General features: G+C 42.7%; 1 protein-coding gene across 5 annotated transcripts in view; it reads left to right on the top strand.

Annotated features, from left to right (window-relative positions):
* The window catches only part of LOC135506265 (DNA (cytosine-5)-methyltransferase 3A-like), a 113,706-nt gene that overhangs the window by 55,734 nt on the left and 37,823 nt on the right, over positions 1 to 20,149 (top strand). For all 5 annotated transcript variants that reach the window (XM_064925801.1, XM_064925800.1, XM_064925804.1 and 2 more), the window contains 8 exons: positions 795 to 839; positions 1,182 to 1,261; positions 1,382 to 1,494; positions 9,104 to 9,287; positions 17,434 to 17,518; positions 17,654 to 17,799; positions 18,961 to 19,051; positions 19,127 to 19,275. In XM_064925801.1, the coding sequence (XP_064781873.1) occupies positions 795 to 839; positions 1,182 to 1,261; positions 1,382 to 1,494; positions 9,104 to 9,287; positions 17,434 to 17,518; positions 17,654 to 17,799; positions 18,961 to 19,051; positions 19,127 to 19,275 (893 nt within the window). The remainder of the gene's footprint in view (positions 1 to 794; positions 840 to 1,181; positions 1,262 to 1,381; positions 1,495 to 9,103; positions 9,288 to 17,433; positions 17,519 to 17,653; positions 17,800 to 18,960; positions 19,052 to 19,126; positions 19,276 to 20,149) is intronic.

The raw sequence follows: 20,149 nt of genomic DNA, 5'->3' as shown, positions 1-20,149 counted from the left end.
CACCTTTTTAGCTTTGCTTTTACTCAGGGGGCTTTTTTTTGTAGTAAATATTTCAGCTTTTAGTTTGCTGTGTTTTGTTCCTTTTTTCCTGTTAAGGACATTGCGTTACATTCCATGTCTGAAATGGGCTGTATAAATAAAGCTAGATTTGATGTCATTGGCTACTCACGACAGTCACTGATAATCGTTTAATGAGACGCAATCTGAGGGCTACTGATCACTTCTTTGAGCAGTCCCAGGCGTCCCAATGTTTGATTTGAACAAGTTTTGAGAATAGTGATCAGCAATAGCCAATGAGAGCTCGCGAGGAGAAGATGCCAGTGATATGATGATGTTGTTTCGCATCACCCAGAATGTGTAGACTCTGGAGCAGGAGCCATGACTACTAATAGTATGCATTTTTACTTGCCTTTAACCAAAGCCAAAGTGTCAAATCATTACAGCTCTGAAGTTCACAAGTAACGTTATTCAATTAAAAAATGTCACCTCTGTATGGCAATTGTGAATGTCTGACTGAAAACGTTGATAAGGCTGCTTTGAGCCACAGCTCATTGTAGCTACATTAATAATCTAACATCATCACATCATTGTTTTCGCAACACATCGTGGTGGTGTGGAGAATCAAGTGAAGAATCTTGTCATGCGTGACCCCGTCTGTGCCAGATCGTTTAGTGTGAGCAACACTACATTGACAAGACAAAAAAACGACAGGCAAGACAGTGAGAGGCACAGCGATGTTAGGATTTTGAAAGTTGTGTAGTGTACACTCTGCATAAGATTTTGTTGTGTTTCAGAGAGACTCATCCAAGAGATCAGACAGAAGACCAGGAACATGGAAGGTAAACAGCTCTATCTCTACTGAAGTTCTACAATCTCCATCGTAGTTCTACTATAGTTCTACTGTCTCTACTCTAGGTCTACCAACTCTACTCTAGTTCTACCAACTCTACTCTAGGTCTACTATCTCTACTCTAGTTCTACTATCTCTACTCTAGATCTACTATCTCTACTCTAGATCTACTATCTCTACTCTAGTTCTACTATCTCTACTCTAGGTCTACTATCTCTACTCTAGATCTACTATCTCTACTCTAGATCTACTATCTCTACTGTAGTTCTATTATTTCCACTTCTTGCTAACATTTGATGACTTCTGTGTGTGTGTGTGTGTGTGTGTGTAGATATCTGTATCTCCTGTGGAAGCCTCAACGTCTCTCTGGAACACCCTCTCTTCATCGGAGCAATGTGTCAGAGCTGCAAGGTAAACAGACCCGCCCTCTGTAAGAGTTTGTATTGTTCTAAGAACTGTTCCTGGAGTTTAAAGGTGTGTGGGTGTGTGTAGAACTGTTCCTGGAGTTTAAAGGTGTGTGGGTGTGTGTAGAACTGTTTCTTGGAGTGTGCGTACCAATACGATGATGATGGATACCAGTCGTACTGCACTATCTGCTGTGGAGGACGGGAGGTCTTGATGTGTGGAAACAACAACTGCTGCAGGTCAGCGCATACACACACACATACTTGACTATTTCTACTATATCTACTCTAGTTCAACTATATTCTAGTTCTACTATCTCTACTGTACTTATCTGTTCTGTAGTTCTAGTGTCTACTGTAGTTATACTATATTTACTGTAGTTCTACTATATTTAGTGTAGTTCTACTATATTTAGTGTAGTTCTACTATCTCTACTGTAGTTATACTATATTTACTGTAGTTCTACTATATTTAGTGTAGTTCTACTATCTCTACTGTAGTTATACTATATTTACTGTAGTTATACTATATTTAGTGTAGTTCTACTATCTCTACTGTAGTTATACTATATTTACTGTAGTTCTACTATCTCTACTGTAGTTCTACTGTCTCTACAGTAATTATCTGTTCTCTAGTTCTAGTGTCTACTGTAGTTCTACTATATTTACTGTACTATTATCTCCACTGTAGTTATACTATATTTAGTGTAGTTATACTATATTTACTGTAGTTCTACTATCTCTACTGTAGTTCTACTGTCTCTACTCTAGTTCTAGTGTCTACTGTAGTTATACTATGATTTACTGTAGTTATACTATATTTACTGTAGTTATACTATCTATACTGTAGTTATAATATATTTACTGTAGTTCTACTATCTCTACTGTAGTTATACTATATGTAGTGTAGTTCTACTATATTTCGTGTAGTTCTACTATCTCTCGGGGGCTTTACTATTCTTAGGTAGTGGAATGAATTTTGCTTCCCTCCAAGTCTGAGGACACACTTTCTAGTATGCTTAGATTGTGGCAAATAAGAGTGGCAATATCGTCCTCTAGTTTCCTCAGTAATTTCGCATCCAAGTTGTCAGATCCAGGTGGCTTGTCATTGTTGATAGACAACAACAATTATTTCCCCTCTTCCACATTCACTTTTCATAAATCAAAAGCTCCAATGCTTTTGACACTATCATTCATCATTGTTTCATAGTATAGTTTCTTCTTTTTATTCAGTTCAGTCATATGATTTCTCAGTTTGCAGTACATTTGCCAATCGGTTGTGCAGCCAGACTTATTTGGCATTCCTTTTGCCTCATCTTTCTCAATCATACAATTTGTGACCAACCGGCTCGATTCGGTCTTATGTAGCAACATTTGAAATTGTGTTTTTTACATTGGATAAAAGTAGAGACTCAGAGCTAGAAAATTGTATATTATACACTACAGTTGAGGAACAATGGGAAGATAATTATGCTTTGAAAGATGATGTACTTGTAACCTCGCTTTTGAGAAATTGGCCCTTGAAATGTTTTCGTACACCTACTGGAGAACTCTTTGTCTACACCTGTTACCTCGTGGAGGGAGCGCAACACCCTGCTACACTCAACTCCCTATGGAGTGAAAGAGGTATGTGATTGTAGGTGCAGGTAAGGATGACAGAGGCAGAGAATATGACCGTTTACAGGGAATGTATTTCCTTAACACGGTAATGTGGAGAAAAGGGTTGGACGGACCAAAGAAAAGAAAGTACAATTTAAAGAGCCCCCTCTCCTATCTTAACCTGCCTACCCACTACTTACCTAACCTAACCTCTCCTACCATAACCTGCCTACCCACTACTTACCTAACCTACCCGCTCCTATCTTAACCTGCCTACCCACTACTTACCTAACCGCTCCTATCTTAACCTGCCTACCCACTACTTATCTAACCTACCCGCTCCTATCTTAACCTGCCTACCCACTACTTATCTAACCTACCCGCTCCTATCTTAACCTGCCTACCCACTACTTACCTAACCTACACTCTCCTACCTTAACCTGCCTACCCACTACTTACCTAACCTCTCCTACCATAACCTGCCTACCCACTACTTACCTAACCTACCCTCTCCTACCTTAACCTGCCTATCCACTACTTACCTAACCTACCCTCTCCTACCTTACCTCCCTACCCACTACTTACCTAACCTACCCTCTCCTACCATAACCTGCCTACCCACTACTTACCTAACCTACCCTCTCCTATCTTACCTGCCTACCCACTACTTACCTAACCTACCCTCTCCTACCTTAACCTGCCTACCCACTACTTACCTAACCTACCCTCTCCTATCAATAATCACAAACACAGTCCTTTTTGCATACACATACCTCAGCAGGACTGGGCTACAAAATAATTGACAAAAACTGTCACATCTGTCACATCAAAAAAAACAGGACATCAAAGAAGCTCTCTCTGAGCAACAAAGGAACACTAGCTTTTATCCAGCTGCAGAAGGAGTTTGTAATTGCCGACAGCTGTATCCCCTGACGAGAAGGCGGGATCAGACCTCCAATCTGCATTTGGGCTGACCAATCAGCTACTTGGGGGAATCCAGGAAGCCATTTCCTGAAATATATACAGATACAGTACATACAAACCCACAACAACACAGAAACTGGGGAACGTAACACGCCCACCCCAAAACATGGAAACTTCCCGTTTGCAATAACAAAACCCAACACGTTTGCCGAACCCTTCACATAGTGAATCTGTATATTGTATCCTTGTACAATCAGAGCCCACCACATAAGGTGGCAGTTCTGATTGTACATCTGCTTTAGAAACACTAAAGTATTATGATCCGTGAAGACCAGTACAGGCAAGGCACTGGAGCCAACATATACCTCAAACTGTAAAGTTGGCAATAAAGTGTCTCCTGTTCAATTGTGGAGTATCTTGACTGACACAAGTTGAACTTACGGGAGAAGAAACTGACGAGAACCGCACCCACCCCCACTACTAGCGTCTACCTACAACTTAAAAGATTCGTCAAAGTTGGGGGCGGAAAGCACTGGGGCACTACAAAGTAGCACTGTGGCGGACTCAAAAGCATAGTCACATTCCTGGGACCACTTAAATGGTACTTTGGGAGTTAGCAGAGATGTAAGGGGAGCTACTACCGTCAAGAATTTCTTACAGAATGTACGATAGTACCCTACCACCCCCAGGAATCTGCGCAATTGGAGGCGAGTCGTGGGAGCAGGAAAAGCAACAATTGCTTCCACTTTGCAGAAACTGGGAGCCCTTGACCTCATCCCACCTGCTTCCCTAAGTAATTCACAGTAGCCTTCCCAAACTCACACTTGGCCAAATGGAGGGTTAAGGAATCATTCTCCAACCGCTGAAACACACTTTAAGGTGGCGGGATGATCAGACCAAGTAGACAAATAAATCACCACATCGTCAAGGTAAGCAGTACAATTTGGCACATCCGCAAACACAATGTTAACTAGCCGCTGAAAAGTAGCAGGTGTATTGCACATTCCAAAGGGCATCACAGTGTATTGTACGAAGTTAGCAGTTGTACCAAAAGCAGAGAGGTCAGAGGCACCTGCCAATAACCTTTTAGCAAATCTAACTTACTAACATAAGCAGCAGAGCCAATCCTATCAATGCAGTCATCTAAGTAGAGGAAAATAATCAGACTTTATATATACACCTTTTCATTACCTCCCTTTTCTTTGCATTAACCCGGTACGGATGCTGACGTATAGGAGCAGTGTTCCCCACATCCACGTCATGTTCCAAGGAGAGAGACCGTCTCCTCTCCTGAAGCCTCCCTCTTGTCATCTTTCAACAAGAAAATGTGTTTTCTCATTAAACCCTCCTTGACTAGCACCAAAAGCTCAGCCTTTAGGGCTTTCTCAGAGACAAAGAGTCCATAATGTTCAGCTATAGCGCAAAGGTCTACTTTATGCAACCCCTCCAAATGATCAACAGAGGGCACTTCAATAAACTTGGAGACGGCTGAGGCAGCCATCTTGTACACAGCAGCCTACCGAACACACAAACTAAACAAGTCATTCAAACTCCCAACCCACCATCACACCTCAATCACCAATCACAGAGAGCTCAGAGCAGCAGGGTCCGGTCACACCTCAATCACCAATCACAGAGAGCTCAGAGCAGCAGGGTCCGGTCACACCTCAATCACCAATCACAGAGAGCTCAGTGCAGCAGGGTCGGGTGGGCTTAATGATCCTGGATGAGCCCCCATTATGTTACTCCTCATGGAGGAGGGAACCTAACAACACCCATTCAGCATCGTTCACACCCACTTAAGCTTTGGCCCTACCCAGCTCTTTAAGGATTGACATGTGAGACCATGTACTGAACAACCAAAGATTTCAAGTCCTTAGTCTGGTTTATACTATGGGTGTCACGTCTACTCACGCCTCCAGCGTTCGACGTCGCTAGTCTACTAACCACCGGTCCTGGGATCCATCATTACACCTGCACGTCATCATCAGACACACCTGGACTCCATTACCTCACTTATTACCTCCCATATATCTGGCACCCCCTTACATTGCCTTGCAAAAGTATTCATCCTCCATGGCGTTTTTCCTATTTTGTTGCATTACAACCTGCAATTTGAATGGATTTTTATTTGTTTTTCATGTAACTGACACAAAATAGTCCAAATTGGTGAAGTGAAATGAAAAAAATAAAAAACAGAAAAGTGGTGCATGTATATGTATTCACCACCTTTGCTATGAAGCTCCTACATAAGATCTGGTACCACCAATTACCTTCAGAAGTTACATAAGTAGTTACATAAGTAGTTAATTATAGAATGAAGGATGGCGCTAAATACAGTGAATTTCTTGAGGGACACCAGTTTCATTATTCCAGAGATTTGAGACTGGGACGGAGGTTCACCTTGCAGCAGGACAATGATCCTAAGCATACTGCTAAAGCAACACTCAAGTGTTTTAAGGGGAAACATTTAAATGTATTGAAATGGCCTAGTCTATGCCCAGACCTCAATCTAATTGAGAATCTGTGGTATGACTTAAAGATTGCTGTACACCAGCGGAACCCATCCAACTTGAAGGAGCTGGAGCAGTTTTGCCTTGAAGAATGGGCAAAAATCCCAGTGGCCAGATGTGCCAAGCTTATAGAGACATGCCCCAAGAGACTTGCACCTAATAATTGCTGCAAAAGGTGGCTCTACAAATTATTTACTTTTGGGAGGCGAGTAGTTATGCACGCTCATGGTTTCTGTTTTTTTGTCTTATTTCTTGTTTGATTCACAATAAAAAAATATTTTGTATCTTCAAAGTGGAAGGCATGTTGTGTAAATCAAATGATACAAAATATATTTATATATATTTAAAATCCCCCCAAACATCCATTTTAATTCCAGGTTCTAAGGCAACAAAATAGGAAAAATGCCAAGGGGGTGAATACTTTCGCAAGCCACCGTATGTTCTTTCCCCCGTCAGTATTGTCGTCCCCAGTTGTGCAGAAGAGGCTCTTTGCAGTGTGCAACGTGTCGAACATGTCCGGAGGACTAGTGGAGGATACTCTACAACCAGTCAACCCAGCGAGCCAGCACAATGGTCCATTCAGCAACCCGCTCAGGTCAGCGATGCCCATTTGTCCCTCCCGGATAAATATGACGGTTCCCCATCTAAATTCTGTGGCTTCCTACTTCAGTGCTCCATCTACTTTACACACCAGATGGGAGCCCCCACCTCCGAGAGGTCCAAGGTTATAATGGGTGTGTTTGTAAACTCAATCTGGAGTGCGCTCTGGGCGTTCGTAAACTCAGATCATTGTTTGATTGTCCGTTCATCAATTCTGAGAGGTTCACTCTTGGAGTGTTCAAAGCGCACACTGGACGCCCTGACCTCACAACGGCAGTCAAGCACCAAGCTAACTGGCTAACATTGGCTAGCTTGCTAGCTACTTCCACACAAAAATGAGGGAACAGCTCACTCTGACCATTTTACTCACCCTAGCAGAGCTGGTTAGGATGTTTTTGGTGACTGCAACTGTGCTGCGAGCAACAATTTAATTACGCTTTTTTTGACCAACTTTTTTAAATTATGCTTTTTTTTTGCCAACCGGCCATATTCAAGGGGTGTTGAGCGTTTGTAAATTTGTCAGTTATTCTGTGCTCTGGCACCCTCAGACGAGTGTTCTGAAATTGGAGTAGTGACATCATGAACAGTCTATGGAAATGGTTACTTGCATAGTGGAGTATTTTTTTTAGACACGTAGCTAGCTAAGCAATGAACCATAATCCCAACTCATAATGTTACTACCCTGAATGAATCTGCAGGTAGCTAACCAAACAGGTTCAATTCAATGTTAGCTAGCTAGTTAACATTAGGCTATAACTAGCAATGCAAATGGCTCTGAGATATGAATAATATACACTGATCATACACATAACGTTAACTAGCTTGCTAACGGTACGCTTTCTGACAAAATTAGAAACGTGTAACTTTGGAAATGTAGCTAGCTAGACTATCTTATCTTGGGGCGGCAGGGTAGCCTAGTGGTTAGCGCGTTGGATGAGTAACCGCAAGGCTGCAAGTTCAAACCCCCGAGCTGACAAGGTATAAATCTGTTGTTCTGCCCCTGAACAGGCAGTTAACCCACTCTTCCTAGGCTGTAATTTTAACTGACTTGCCTAGTTAAATAAAGGTCAAATAAAATAAAATTACCCTTATACATGAATGATGCTTCTCCCTCTCTGTCACGGATGTCATGGTTGCCTGAGATTGAAGATGTAAGCTGGAGACAAGTGTTTCATACAACAGCATGTGTGATCTCTTTTCGACTCCGTCTGCATATTTGCAATCAAACGCCAGAATTGTCTCCATCTCCTTAGCTATCATTCTCTAATTCCACTGATTTCAAAACTCGGTCCTCCAGAAAGTGGAGAGCAACACCTTTTCAGTTCTACTACGTGATGTCTTTCAAACAGCTGCATTAGAAAGGATTACCTACAGATACTGAGCAGCTCATATTATAGACAGAAGGCAGCTACATGGCAGACCAATCAGAACTCATCTATCGGCATGTGCATTATCTCAGCCAATCATGGCTAGCGGGAAGGTTCCTGACATTTTCTGTGGCTAAACCAACTAGGCTTGAAGTTTAACAATTTTATTCGTATTTACAGATGGCGTATAAGTTTGTTATTAAGGCACATGAAAGTTCACATTTTCCAGAATGCATTTCTGCCAAAAAAAGCATTTAGATTTTATTTTTAAAGTTTACTTATTGATTGATAAATAAATAAATAAAAGTTTACGTTCAAATGTACATGCACCTAGTTTCCTGAAATTAGTCACCTTTTTTTATTTAACAGTTTTTACATTTTCATAGTGATTATTAGTAACTGTTTTTTTTGTTGTTTTTTTTAACAAGTATTCTTTACATCATCAACATATGAATCACTATAAAATGTAATGTATGACCTCTTCTATCCTATATTATAGGCCCAGCCTTTGGAACTTTGGTTTTCATAGATATGGCTACTATACTGTGAACACTACATCCTATGCATTTGGATACCCCCTTGAAGCGAAATATGAGATCAATACATGTTGATGATTCCATTCTTGTGCTGTTTGTAACTACACTGGAAGGTTAACTGATATCCTTAACCAGGGTTTAGGCACTGGTTACTGTTTGAAACTTTTTCTTGAGGGCTTGATGAAAGCCAGTTAATATTTACGTCATCCAGAAAATATACCTCTCTGTTGTAGATTCTAGTTCTGTTGTCTCGAGGACTATTTCCTATTCTTGCATTTTATGATGTCTGTGTGCATGTGTGTGTGTTTAGGTGTTTCTGTGTGGAGTGTGTGGATCTTTTGGTGGGTTTGGGTTCGGCATCAGCTGCGATCAGAGAGGACCCCTGGAACTGCTACATGTGTGAAACACACAACACACACGGGTTACTACGACGACGCGACGACTGGCCGTCACGACTACAGGTGTTCTTCGCTAACAACCATGAACAGGAATTTGTAAGTCAAAGGTCACGTAGAGATTTTTACATGTTTTAATGTGTTGGTCTAAAGCAGGGGTATCAAACTGGTCCCCCATTCCACATAACTGGTCCCCCGTTCCACGTAACTGGTCCCCCGTTCCACATAACTGGTCCCCCGTCACACATAACTGGTCCCCCGTTACACATAACTGGTCCCCCGTTACACATAACTGGTCCCCCATTACACATAACTGGTCCCCCGTTCCACATAACTGGTCCCCCGTTCCACATAACTGGTCCCCCGTTACACGAAACTGGTCCCCCGTTCCACATATGTGACCGATCAGCTCGATTCGGTCTTATTTAACAACAGTTTTTGTTTTACATTGGATGAAAGTAGAGTCTCAGAGGTAGAAAAGGGTATATCATACACTACAGTTGAGGAACAATGGGAAATTAATTCTGCTTTGAACGTTGATAAACTTGTATCCTCATTTTTGAGAAAATTGCCTTTGAATGTTTTGGTGCCTACTGGAGAACTCTTCTTTGTCTACACCCATTCAGCATTGTTCACACCCTCTTAAGCTTTAGCCCCACCCAGCCCTTTAAGGGTTGATCCGAGCGTTCTGTCCTAACAACTGCAGTCAAGCACCCAAGCTAACTGGCTAACGTTGGCTAGCTTGCTAGCTACTTCCAGACAGAAATGAGAGAACAGCTCACTCTGACCATTTTATTCGCCCTAGCAGAGCTGGTTAAGTTGTTTTTATGTTATCCAGAGTGTTGGTGACTGCAACTGTGCTGCTGGCAACAAACGCTTTTTTGCCAATTTTTACTGACACCGGCCATATTCAACGGGTGTTGAGCGTTTGTAAATTCAACAGTTATTCTGCGCTCTGACACACAGACGAGAGTGCTCTGAAATCAGAGTAGATAGCCAGTAGCTGTCGCAGTGACATCATTCATATTCTATTGAAATGGATACTTGCATAGTGGAGTGTTTTGTTATGAAAGGTAGCTAGCTAGCTAAGGTTAAATCTCGACTTGGTTCCCTCTATCGTAATCACTCATCTTTCACCCCAGCTGCCAAACTAACCCTGATTCAGATGACCATCCTACCCATGCTAGATTACGGAGACGTAATTTATAAATTGTCAGGTAAGGGTGCTCTCGAGCTGCTAGATGTGCTTTACCATTCGGCCATCAGATTTGCCACCAATGCTCCTTATTGGACACATCACTGCACTCTCTTACTGTAAACTGGTCATCTCTGTATACCCGTCGCAAGACCCACTGGTTGATGCTTATTTATAAAACCGTCTTAGTCCTCACTCCCTCCTATCTGAGATACCTACTGCAGCCCTCATCCTCCACATACAGTTGAAGTTGGAAGTTTACATACACTTAGGTTGGAGTCATTAAAAGTCATTTTTCAACCACTCCACAAATTTCTTGTTAACAAACTATAGTTTTGGCAAGTCGGTTAGGACATCTTCTTTGTACAGTGCCTTGCGAAAGTATTCAGCCCCCTTGAACTTTGCGACCTTTTGCCACATTTCAGGCTTCAAACATAAAGATATAAAACTGTATTTTTTTGTGAAGAATCAACAACAAGTGGGACACAATCATGAAGTGGAACAACATTTATTGGATATTTCAAACCTTTTTAACAAATCAAAAACTGAAAAATTGGGCGTGCAAAATTATTCAGCCCCTTTACTTTCAGTGCAGCAAACTCTCTCCAGAAGTTCAGTGAGGATCTCTGAATGATCCAATGTTGACCTAAATGACTAATGATGATAAATACAATCCACCTGTGTGTAATCAAGTCTCCGTATAAATGCACCTGCACTGTGATAGTCTCAGAGGTCCATTAAAAGCGCAGAGAGCATCATGAAGAAAGGAACACACCAGGCAGGTCCGAGATACTGTTGTGAAGAAGTTTAAAGCCGGATTTGGATACAAAAAGATTTCCCAAGCTTTAAACATCCCAAGGAGCACTGTGCAAGCGATAATATTGAAATGGAAGGAGTATCAGACCACTGCAAATCTACCAAGACCTGGCCATCCCTCTAAACTTTCAGCTCATACAAGGAGAAGACTGATCAGAGATGCAGCCAAGAGGCCCATGATCACTCTGGATGAACTGCAGAGATCTACAGCTGAGGTGGGAGACTCTGTCCATAGGACAACAATCAGTCGTATATTGCACAAATCTGGCCTTTATGGAAGAGTGGCAAGAAGAAAGCCATTACTTAAAGATATCCATAAAAAGTGTTGTTTGCCACAAGCCACCTGGGAGACACACCAAACATGTGGAAGAAGGTGCTCTGGTCAGATGAAACCAAAATGGAACTTTTTGGCAACAATGCAAAACGTTATGTTTGGCGTAAAAGCAACACAGCTCATCACCCTGAACACACCATAACCACTGTCAAACATGGTGGTGGCAGCATCATGGTTTGGGCCTGCTTTTCTTCAGCAGGGACAGGGAATATGGTTAAAATTGATGGGAAGATGGATGGAGCCAAATACAGGACCATTCTGGAAGAAAACCTGATGGAGTCTGCAAAAGACCTGAGACTGGGACGGAGATTTGTCTTCCAACAAGACAATGATCCAAAACATAAAGCAAAATCTACAATGGAATGGTTCAAAAAAAAACATATCCAGGTGTTAGAATGGCCAAGACAAAGTCCAGACCTGAATCCAATCGAGAATCTGTGGAAAGAACTGAAAACTGCTGTTCACAAATGCTCTCCATCCAACCTCACTGAGCTCGAGCTGTTTTGCAAGGAGGAATGGGAAAAAATGTCAGTCTCTCGATGTGCAAAACTGATAGAGACATACCCCAAGAGACTTACAGCTGTAATCGCAGCAAAGGGTGGCACTAGAAAGTATAAACTTAAAGGGGCTGAATAATTTTGCACACCCAATTTTTCAGTTTTTGATTTGTTACAAAAAGTTTGAAATAAATGTCGTTCCACTTCATGATTGTGTCCCACTCATGATTGTGTCCCATACAGTTTTATATCTTTATGTTTGAAGCCTGAACTGTGGCAAAAGGTCGCAAAGTTCAAGGGGGTCGAATACTTTCGCAAGGCACTGTATATGACACGAGTCATTTTTCCAACAATTGTTGACAGACAGATTATTTAACTTATATTTCACTGTATCACAATTCCAGTGGGTCAGAAGTTTACATACACTAAGCTGACTGTGCCTTTTGTCATGCCCTGGTCTTAGTATTTTGTGTTTTCTTTATTTATTTGGTCAGGCCAGGGTGTGACATGGGTTTTGGTATGTGGTGTGTTTTGTCTTGGGGTTTGTCATAGGTATTGGGATTGTGGCTTAGTGGGGTTTTCTAGCTTAGTCTATGGCTGTCTGAAGTGGTTCTCAATCAGAGGCAGGTGTTTATCGTTGTCTCTGATTGGGAACCATATTTAGGCAGCCATATTCTTTGAGTGTGTCGTGGGTGATTGTCCTTGTTCCTGTCGTGTGTTAGTTTGCACCAGTTTAGGCTGTTTCGGTTTTCACGTTACTTTTTGTTTTGTATTGTTTGTGTTTAGTTGTTTTATTAAACATGAATCTAAATAGCCACGCCGCATTTTGGTCCGACTCTCCTTCGCCTAAAGAAAACCATTACAATTCCAGAAAATTATGTCATGGCTTTAGAAGCTTCTGATAGGCTAATTGACATCAATTGAGTCAAACAATAGCACGCAAGTATAAACACCATGGGACCACGCAGCCGTCATACTGCTTAGGAAGGAGACGTGTTCTGTCTCCTAGAGATGAACGTACTTTGGTGCGAAAAGTGCAAATCAATCCCAGAACAACAGCAAAGGACCTTGTGAATATGCTGGAGGAAACAGGTACAAAGGTATCTATATCCACAGTAAAATTAGTCCTATATCGACATAACCTGAAAGGCCACTCACCAAGGAAGAAGCCACTGCTCCAAAACCGCCATAAAAAAGCCAGACTATGGTTTGCAACTGCACCTTTGGACAAAGATCGTACTTTTTGGAGAAATATCCCCTGGTCAGATTAATTAAAAATACACCTATTTGGCCATAATGACCATTTTTATGTTTGGAGGAAAAAGGGGGAGGCTTGGGTGGCAGCATCAAATCAAATATAAGTAGATGATATAGAGTACAGTATATACGTATACATATGAGATAAATAATGTAGGGCATGTAAACATTATATTAAGTAGCATTGTTTAAAGTGGCTAGTGATATATTTGACATCAATTCCCATCAATTCCCATTATTAAAGTGGCTGGAGTTGAGTCAGTGTGTTGGCAGCAGCCACTCAATGTTAGTGGTGTCTGTTTAACAGTCTGATGGCCTTGAGATAGAAGCTGTTTTTCAGTCTCTCGGTCCCAGCTTTGATGCACCTGTACTGACCTCGCCTTCTGGATGATAGCGGGGTGAACAGGCAGTGGCTCGGGTGGTTGTTGTCCTTGATGATCTTTATGGCCTTCCTGTGACATCGGGTGGTGTAGGTGTCCTGGAGGGCAGGTAGTTTGCCCCCGGTGATGCGTTGTGCAGACCTCACTACCCTCTGGAGAGCCTTACGGTTGTGGGCGGAGCAGTTGCCGTACCAGGCGGTGATACAGCCCAACAGGATGCTCTCGATTGTGCATATATAGAAGTTTGTGAGTGCTTTTGGTGACAAGCCGAATTTCTTCAGCCTCCTGAGGTTGAAGAGGTGCTGCTGCGCCTTCTTCACGATGCTGTCTGTGTGGGTGGACCAATTCAGTTTGTCTGTGATGTGTATGCTGAGGAACTTAAAACTTACTACCCTCTCCCCTACTGTTCCATCGATGTGGATAGGGGGGTGTTCCCTCTGCTGTTTCCTGAAGTCCACAATCATCTCCTTAGTTTTGTTGACGTTGAGTATGAGGTTATTTTCCTGACACCACACTCCGAGGGCCCTCACCTCCTCCCTGTAGGCCATCTCACCGTTGTTGGTAATCAAGCCTACCACTGTTGTGTCGTCTGCAAACTTGATGATTGATTTGGAGGCGTGCGTGGCCACGCAGTCGTGGGTGAACAGGGAGTACAGGAGAGGGCTCAGAACGCACCCTTGTGGGGCCCCAGTGTTGAGGATCAGCGGGGCGGAGATGTTACCTACCCTCACCACCTGGAGGGCGGCCCGTCAGGAAGTCCAGTACCCAGTTGCACAGGGCGGGGTCGAGACCTCTTGTCCAGTTGGGTTAGGGCAGTGTGCAGTGTGGTTGAGATTGCATCGTCTGTGGACCTATTTGGGCGGTAAGCAAATTGGAGTGGGTCTAGGGTGTCAGGTAGGGTGGAGGTGATATGATCCTTGACTAGTCTCTCAAAGCACTTCATGATGACGGAAGTGAGTGCTACGGGGCGGTAGTCGTTTAGCTCAGTTACCTTAGCTTTCTTGGGAACAGGAACAATGGTGGCCCTCTTGAAGCATGTGGGAACAGCAGACTGGGATAGGGATTGAGTGAATATGTCCGTAAACACACCAGCCCGCTGGTCTGCGCATGCTCTGAGGGCGCGGCTGGGGATGCCGTCTGGGCCTGCAGCCTTGCGAGGGTTGACACGTTTAAATGTTTTCCTCACCTCGGCTGCAGTAAAGGAGAGTCCGCATGTTTTGGTTGCGGGCCGTGTCTGTGGCACTGTATTGTCCTCAAAGCATCATGTTGTCCGTGACTGGGCTGGGGAGCATCATGTTGTGGGGGTGTTTTGCTGCAGGAGGGACTGGTGCACTTCACAAAATAGATCACGAGGCAGGAAAATTATGTGGATATATTGAAGCAACATCTCAATACATCAGTCAGGAAGTTAAATCTTGGTCGCAAATGGATCTTCCAAATGGACAATGACCCCAAGCATACTTCCAATGTTGTGGCAAAATGGCTTAAGGACAACAAAGGCAAGGTATTGGAGTGTCCTATAGCAAATTCACGCAAATTATTATGGGAAGCTTGTGGAAGGCTACCCAAAATGATTGATCCAAGTAAAATAATTTAAAGGCAATGTTATCAAATACTAATTGCGTTTATGTAAACTTCTGACCAACTGGGAATGTGATGAAAGAAATAAAATCTGAAATAAATCATTCTCTCTACTATTATACTGACATTTCACATTCTTAAAATAAAGTGGTGATCCTAACTGACCTAAGACAGGGAATATTTACTAGGATTAAATGTCAGGAATTGTGAAAAACTGAGTTTAAATGTATTTCGCGAAGGTGTATGTAAACTTTCGACTTCAACTGTATAACGCCTGTTCTTCCAGTCACATTTTGTTAAAGGTCCCCAAAGCATCACATCTCTGGGTCGCTCCTCTTTACAGTTCACTGCAGCTTGCGACTGGAACAAGCTGGAACAAACACTCAAACTGGACAGTTTTATCTCAATCTCAATGTCTTATCAATCTCTTATCTCTTATCTCAATCATGGATTGACAGTTGTGGCTGCTTTGTGTGATGTATTGTTGTCTCTACCTTCTTGCCCTTTTTGCTGTTGTCTGTGCCAAATAATGTTTGTACCATGTTTTGTGCTGCTACTATGTTGTGCTGCTGCCATATTGTGTTGCTAGCATGCTGTGTTGTTGTCTTAGATTGTGTTGTGTTGTTGTGATGTGTGTGTTTCATTGTTTTAATTTTAATTTTTAATCCCAGCCATCGTCCACGCAAGAGGATTTTTGCCTGTTGGTAGGCCGTCATTGTAATAAGAATGTATTCTTAACTGGCTTGCCTAAATTAAATACAGGTTAAATAAATAAAAAATATTTAAAAAGCGTGAATCTGCAGATAGCTAACCAACCAGGTTCAATGTTAGACAGCTAACATTAGGCTATAACTAGCCAAGGAAATGGCTCTGAGATACAAATAATATTACTACACAGATCATACATGTAATGTTAGCTAGCTAGCCAATCAGTTAATGTTACCGAGCTAGCTAACAGTACACTTTAACTTTAAATGAAAACAACTTTCTGACAAAATTAGAAATATCTGAAAATGTAGCTAGCTAAACTATTATACCCATATTCATGGATGTACACTCCTCCCTCTCTGTCACGGTTGCCATGGTTGCCCTTGGTTTGAAGCAGGTGTTTTCTCCATTTCCGCACACTCTAAAAGTGGAGAGCAACACTTATGCAGTTCTACTAAGCAATCTATTTTTTTTTAAAGCAGTGTTAGACAGGATTACCTATTTTTTGTTTGTACAGCTTGCTTGGCCCGTTGTGTCAAGTCACTCTGGTTCACACTGATCGTGTGCAATGCTATAAGAATAATCTTAACCTTTAGCCCCCCACCCAAACTCTGATCATTTTGCTCGCCCTAGCAGAGCTGGTTAGGCTGTTTTCATGTTATCCAGGGCGTTGGTGACTGTAACTGTGATCCTGGCAACAATTTAATAACGCTTTTATGCCGACGTTTACTGACACCGGCCATATTCAACGGGTGTTGAGTGTTCGTAAATTCATCAGTTATTCTGCACTCTGGCACAGTCACACGAGAGTGTTCTGAAACACTTGTTGCAGTGACACTCTATTGAAATGGATACTGGAGTCTTTTTGTTAAGTTTTACTACACTATACATTTTTAAAAAGCTGTGTTAGACAGCATTACCTACACATACTGACCAACTCAAATAGACAGAAGCATGCTATATGGCAGACCAATCCAAACTCATCTATCGGCATGTCCAGCCCACTCATTATCTCAGCCAATCATTGCTAGTGGGAAGGTTGCTGACTTTTTCGATGGCTAAATCAACTAGGCTCACAATTTAACAATTTAATTTACAGATGGCATGCAAGTCTGTTATTAAAACACACAAAAGTTCACATGTTCCAGAAGGCATTTCTGATAAAAAACCCACATTTAGATTTTTTAAAAACGTTTACTTTCAAATGGCTCTCCTGTGAATTAGCGAGTAGTTTCACATATTTGGTATCCAACAACTACCTGGCACACTTGCTGATTAGTTGCATAGTTGAGTAAGGTGTGCGTGGAACGGGGAACCAGTTATGTGGAACGGGGAACCAGTTATGTGGAACGGGGAACCAGTTTGATACCCCTGCTTTAGACCAACACATTAAAACATGTAAACATCTCTAAATGTTTTATGGCTGAGGATCACAAGGATGACATTGAATCCCTCCCCCCTCTCAAACCTCTTCTAGGAGGCAGCCAGGTTGTACCCTCCTGTAGCAGCTGAGAGGAGACAGCCAATCAGAGTCCTCTCTCTGTTCGACGGTATCGCCACAGGTCAGAACACCAGTGTGTGTGTGTTTGTGTGTGTGTGTGTGTGTGTGTGTGTGTGTGTGTGTGTGTGTGGTATGTTTTGTGTTAAAAAAATATATATATATGTATATGTGTGTGTGTGTGTGTGTGTGTGTGTAGGTCTGTTGGTGCTCAGGGACCTAGGTATTCAGGTGGACAGGTACGTGGCTTCAGAGGTGTGTGAGGATTCTATCACCGTGGGGATCGTACGTCACCATGGTTCCATCATGTATGTTGGAGACGTACGCAACGTCACGCGCAAACACGTGAGTCTTCTCTCTTCTCTCCTCTTCTGCTCTCCTCCTTTCCTTCCCTCCTCCTCTTCTCCTCTCCTCCGCCACTTCTCTCCTCTTCTTCCAACCTCCTCTTTCCTCCTCTTTTCCTCTTCTCCCCTCCTCCTCCTCTTCCCTCCTCTTTCCTCCTCTGCTTCATCTGACCACTTTTTTATTGACAGAGTAACTGGTGCTTCCTGCTTTAATTTTTGCTTGTAAGCAGGAATCAGGAGGATGTAATTATGGTCAGATTTTCCAAATGGAGGTGAGAGAGCTTTGTATGCATCTCTGTGTGTGGAGTAAATGTTGTCTAGAGGTTTTTTCCCCTCTGGTTGCACATTTAACATGGTAGAAATCAGTTAAAACAGATTTAAGTTTCCCGGCCACTAGGAGTGCCGCCTCTGGATGAGCGTTTTCCCCTTTGCTTATGGCGGAACATTTGCTCATTTGGTGCGGTTTTAGTGCCAGCCTCTGACTGAGGTGGTATGTAAACAGCTGCGAAAAATACAGATGAAAACTCTCGGTAAATAGTGTGGTCTACAGCTTATCATGAGATACCCTACCTCAGGTGAGCAAAACCTTGAGACTTCCTTAGATATCGTGCACCAGCTGTTGTTTACAAATATACATAGACCATCACTCCTTGTCTTACCAGAGGCTGCTGTTCTATCCTGCCGATACAGTGTAAAACCCGCCAGCTGTATGTTATTCTTGTCCGACTCATTAAAGAGAAATTCTTCTTTCAGTCCAAGGTGAGTAATCGCTGTTCTGATTTCCAGAAACTCTTTTTGGTCATAAGAGATGATATCAGCAACATTATGTACAAAATAAATTACAAATAATGCGAAAAAACAAACAATAGAGCACGGTTGGTTAAGAGTCAATAAAACGGCAGCCATCCCCTCTGGTGCCATCTTTACATTCTCACTATGGAAACAGGAGGTAGACTAGTGTCCTGTCCAGGGGGTGTCCTGTACATCAAGCTGTCTCACTATGGAAACAGGAGGTAGACTAGTGTCCTGTCCAGGGGGTGTCCTGTACATCAAGCTGTCTCGTACATCAAGCTGTCTCACTACAGAAACAGGACACACACTAGTGTCCTGTGGTCTGGTTCAGACAAGGCTACTGACTTAACACCAAAGTTTCTGTCTGTAGATCCAGGACTGGGGTCCGTTTGACCTGGTGATTGGAGGAAGTCCCTGTAATGATCTGTCCATCGTCAACCCCGCCAGGAAGGGACTCTTCGGTGGGTGTGTCTCACATTTCATCAGTATCTCCCTGTGAAATGACCCTCATAATAAAGTCTGGGTCCACCCAACAGAGGGTACTGGACGGCTGTTCTTTGAGTTTTACCGGCTGCTCCACGAGGCCCGTCCCAAACCAGACGACCACCGACCATTCTTCTGGCTCTTTGAGAACGTCGTTGCCATGGGGATCAGCGACAAGAGAGACATATCACGATTCCTCGAGGTACACACACATGCACGCACACACATTAATGTTGATTGGGCATTTGCTCTAGAGCAGGGATGGGCAACTGGTGATATGGTGATATGCGGCCTTCAAGATCAATCTCCCCCCCTCCCACCAAAAAATTACTCAGTCGGGGTCTGAACTTACTATTGCATCAATCAATAGAATAAATGTGTTTGTGCATTAGCAGTTTTTCTCTTTTTATGTCAGTCACTGATAGTCACTAAATTAGCAAATCAATTAACATAAGATTAATGTGCAAGTAGAGATAATGGGGTGCAAAGGAGCAAAATAAATAAATAAATACAGTATGGGAAGAGGTAGTTGGATGGGCTATTTACAGATGGACTATGTACAGGTGCAATGATCTGTGAACTGCTCTGACAGCTGGTGCTTGACGCTAGTGAGGGAGATATGAGTCTCCAGCTTCAGTGATTTTTGCAGTTCGTTCCAGTCATTGGCAGCAGAGAACTGGAAGAAAAGGAAGAATTGGCTTTGGGGGTGACCAGAGAGATATACCTGCTGGAGCGCGTGGGTGCTGCTATGGTGACCAGTGAACTGATATAAGGCGGGGCTTAACCTAGCAAAGACTTGTAGATGACCTGGAGCCAGTGGGTTTGGCGACGAGTATGAAGTAAGGGCCAGCCAACGAGAGTGTACAGGTCGCAGTGGTGTGTAGTATATGGGGCTTTGGTGCCAAAACGGATGGCCTTGTGATAGACTTTCATCCAATTTGTTGAGTAGAGTGTTGGAGGCTATTTTGTAAATGACATTGCCGAGGTCAAGGATCGGTAGGATGGTCAGTTTTCGAGGGTATGTTTGGCAGTATGAGTGGATTCTTTGTTGCAAAATAGGAAGCCGATTCTAGATT

Source organism: Oncorhynchus masou, chromosome 19 (assembly GCF_036934945.1).
Source record: "Oncorhynchus masou masou isolate Uvic2021 chromosome 19, UVic_Omas_1.1, whole genome shotgun sequence".
Lineage (NCBI taxonomy): Eukaryota > Metazoa > Chordata > Actinopteri > Salmoniformes > Salmonidae > Oncorhynchus > Oncorhynchus masou.
This window is presented reverse-complemented; position numbering and strand designations above follow the sequence as displayed.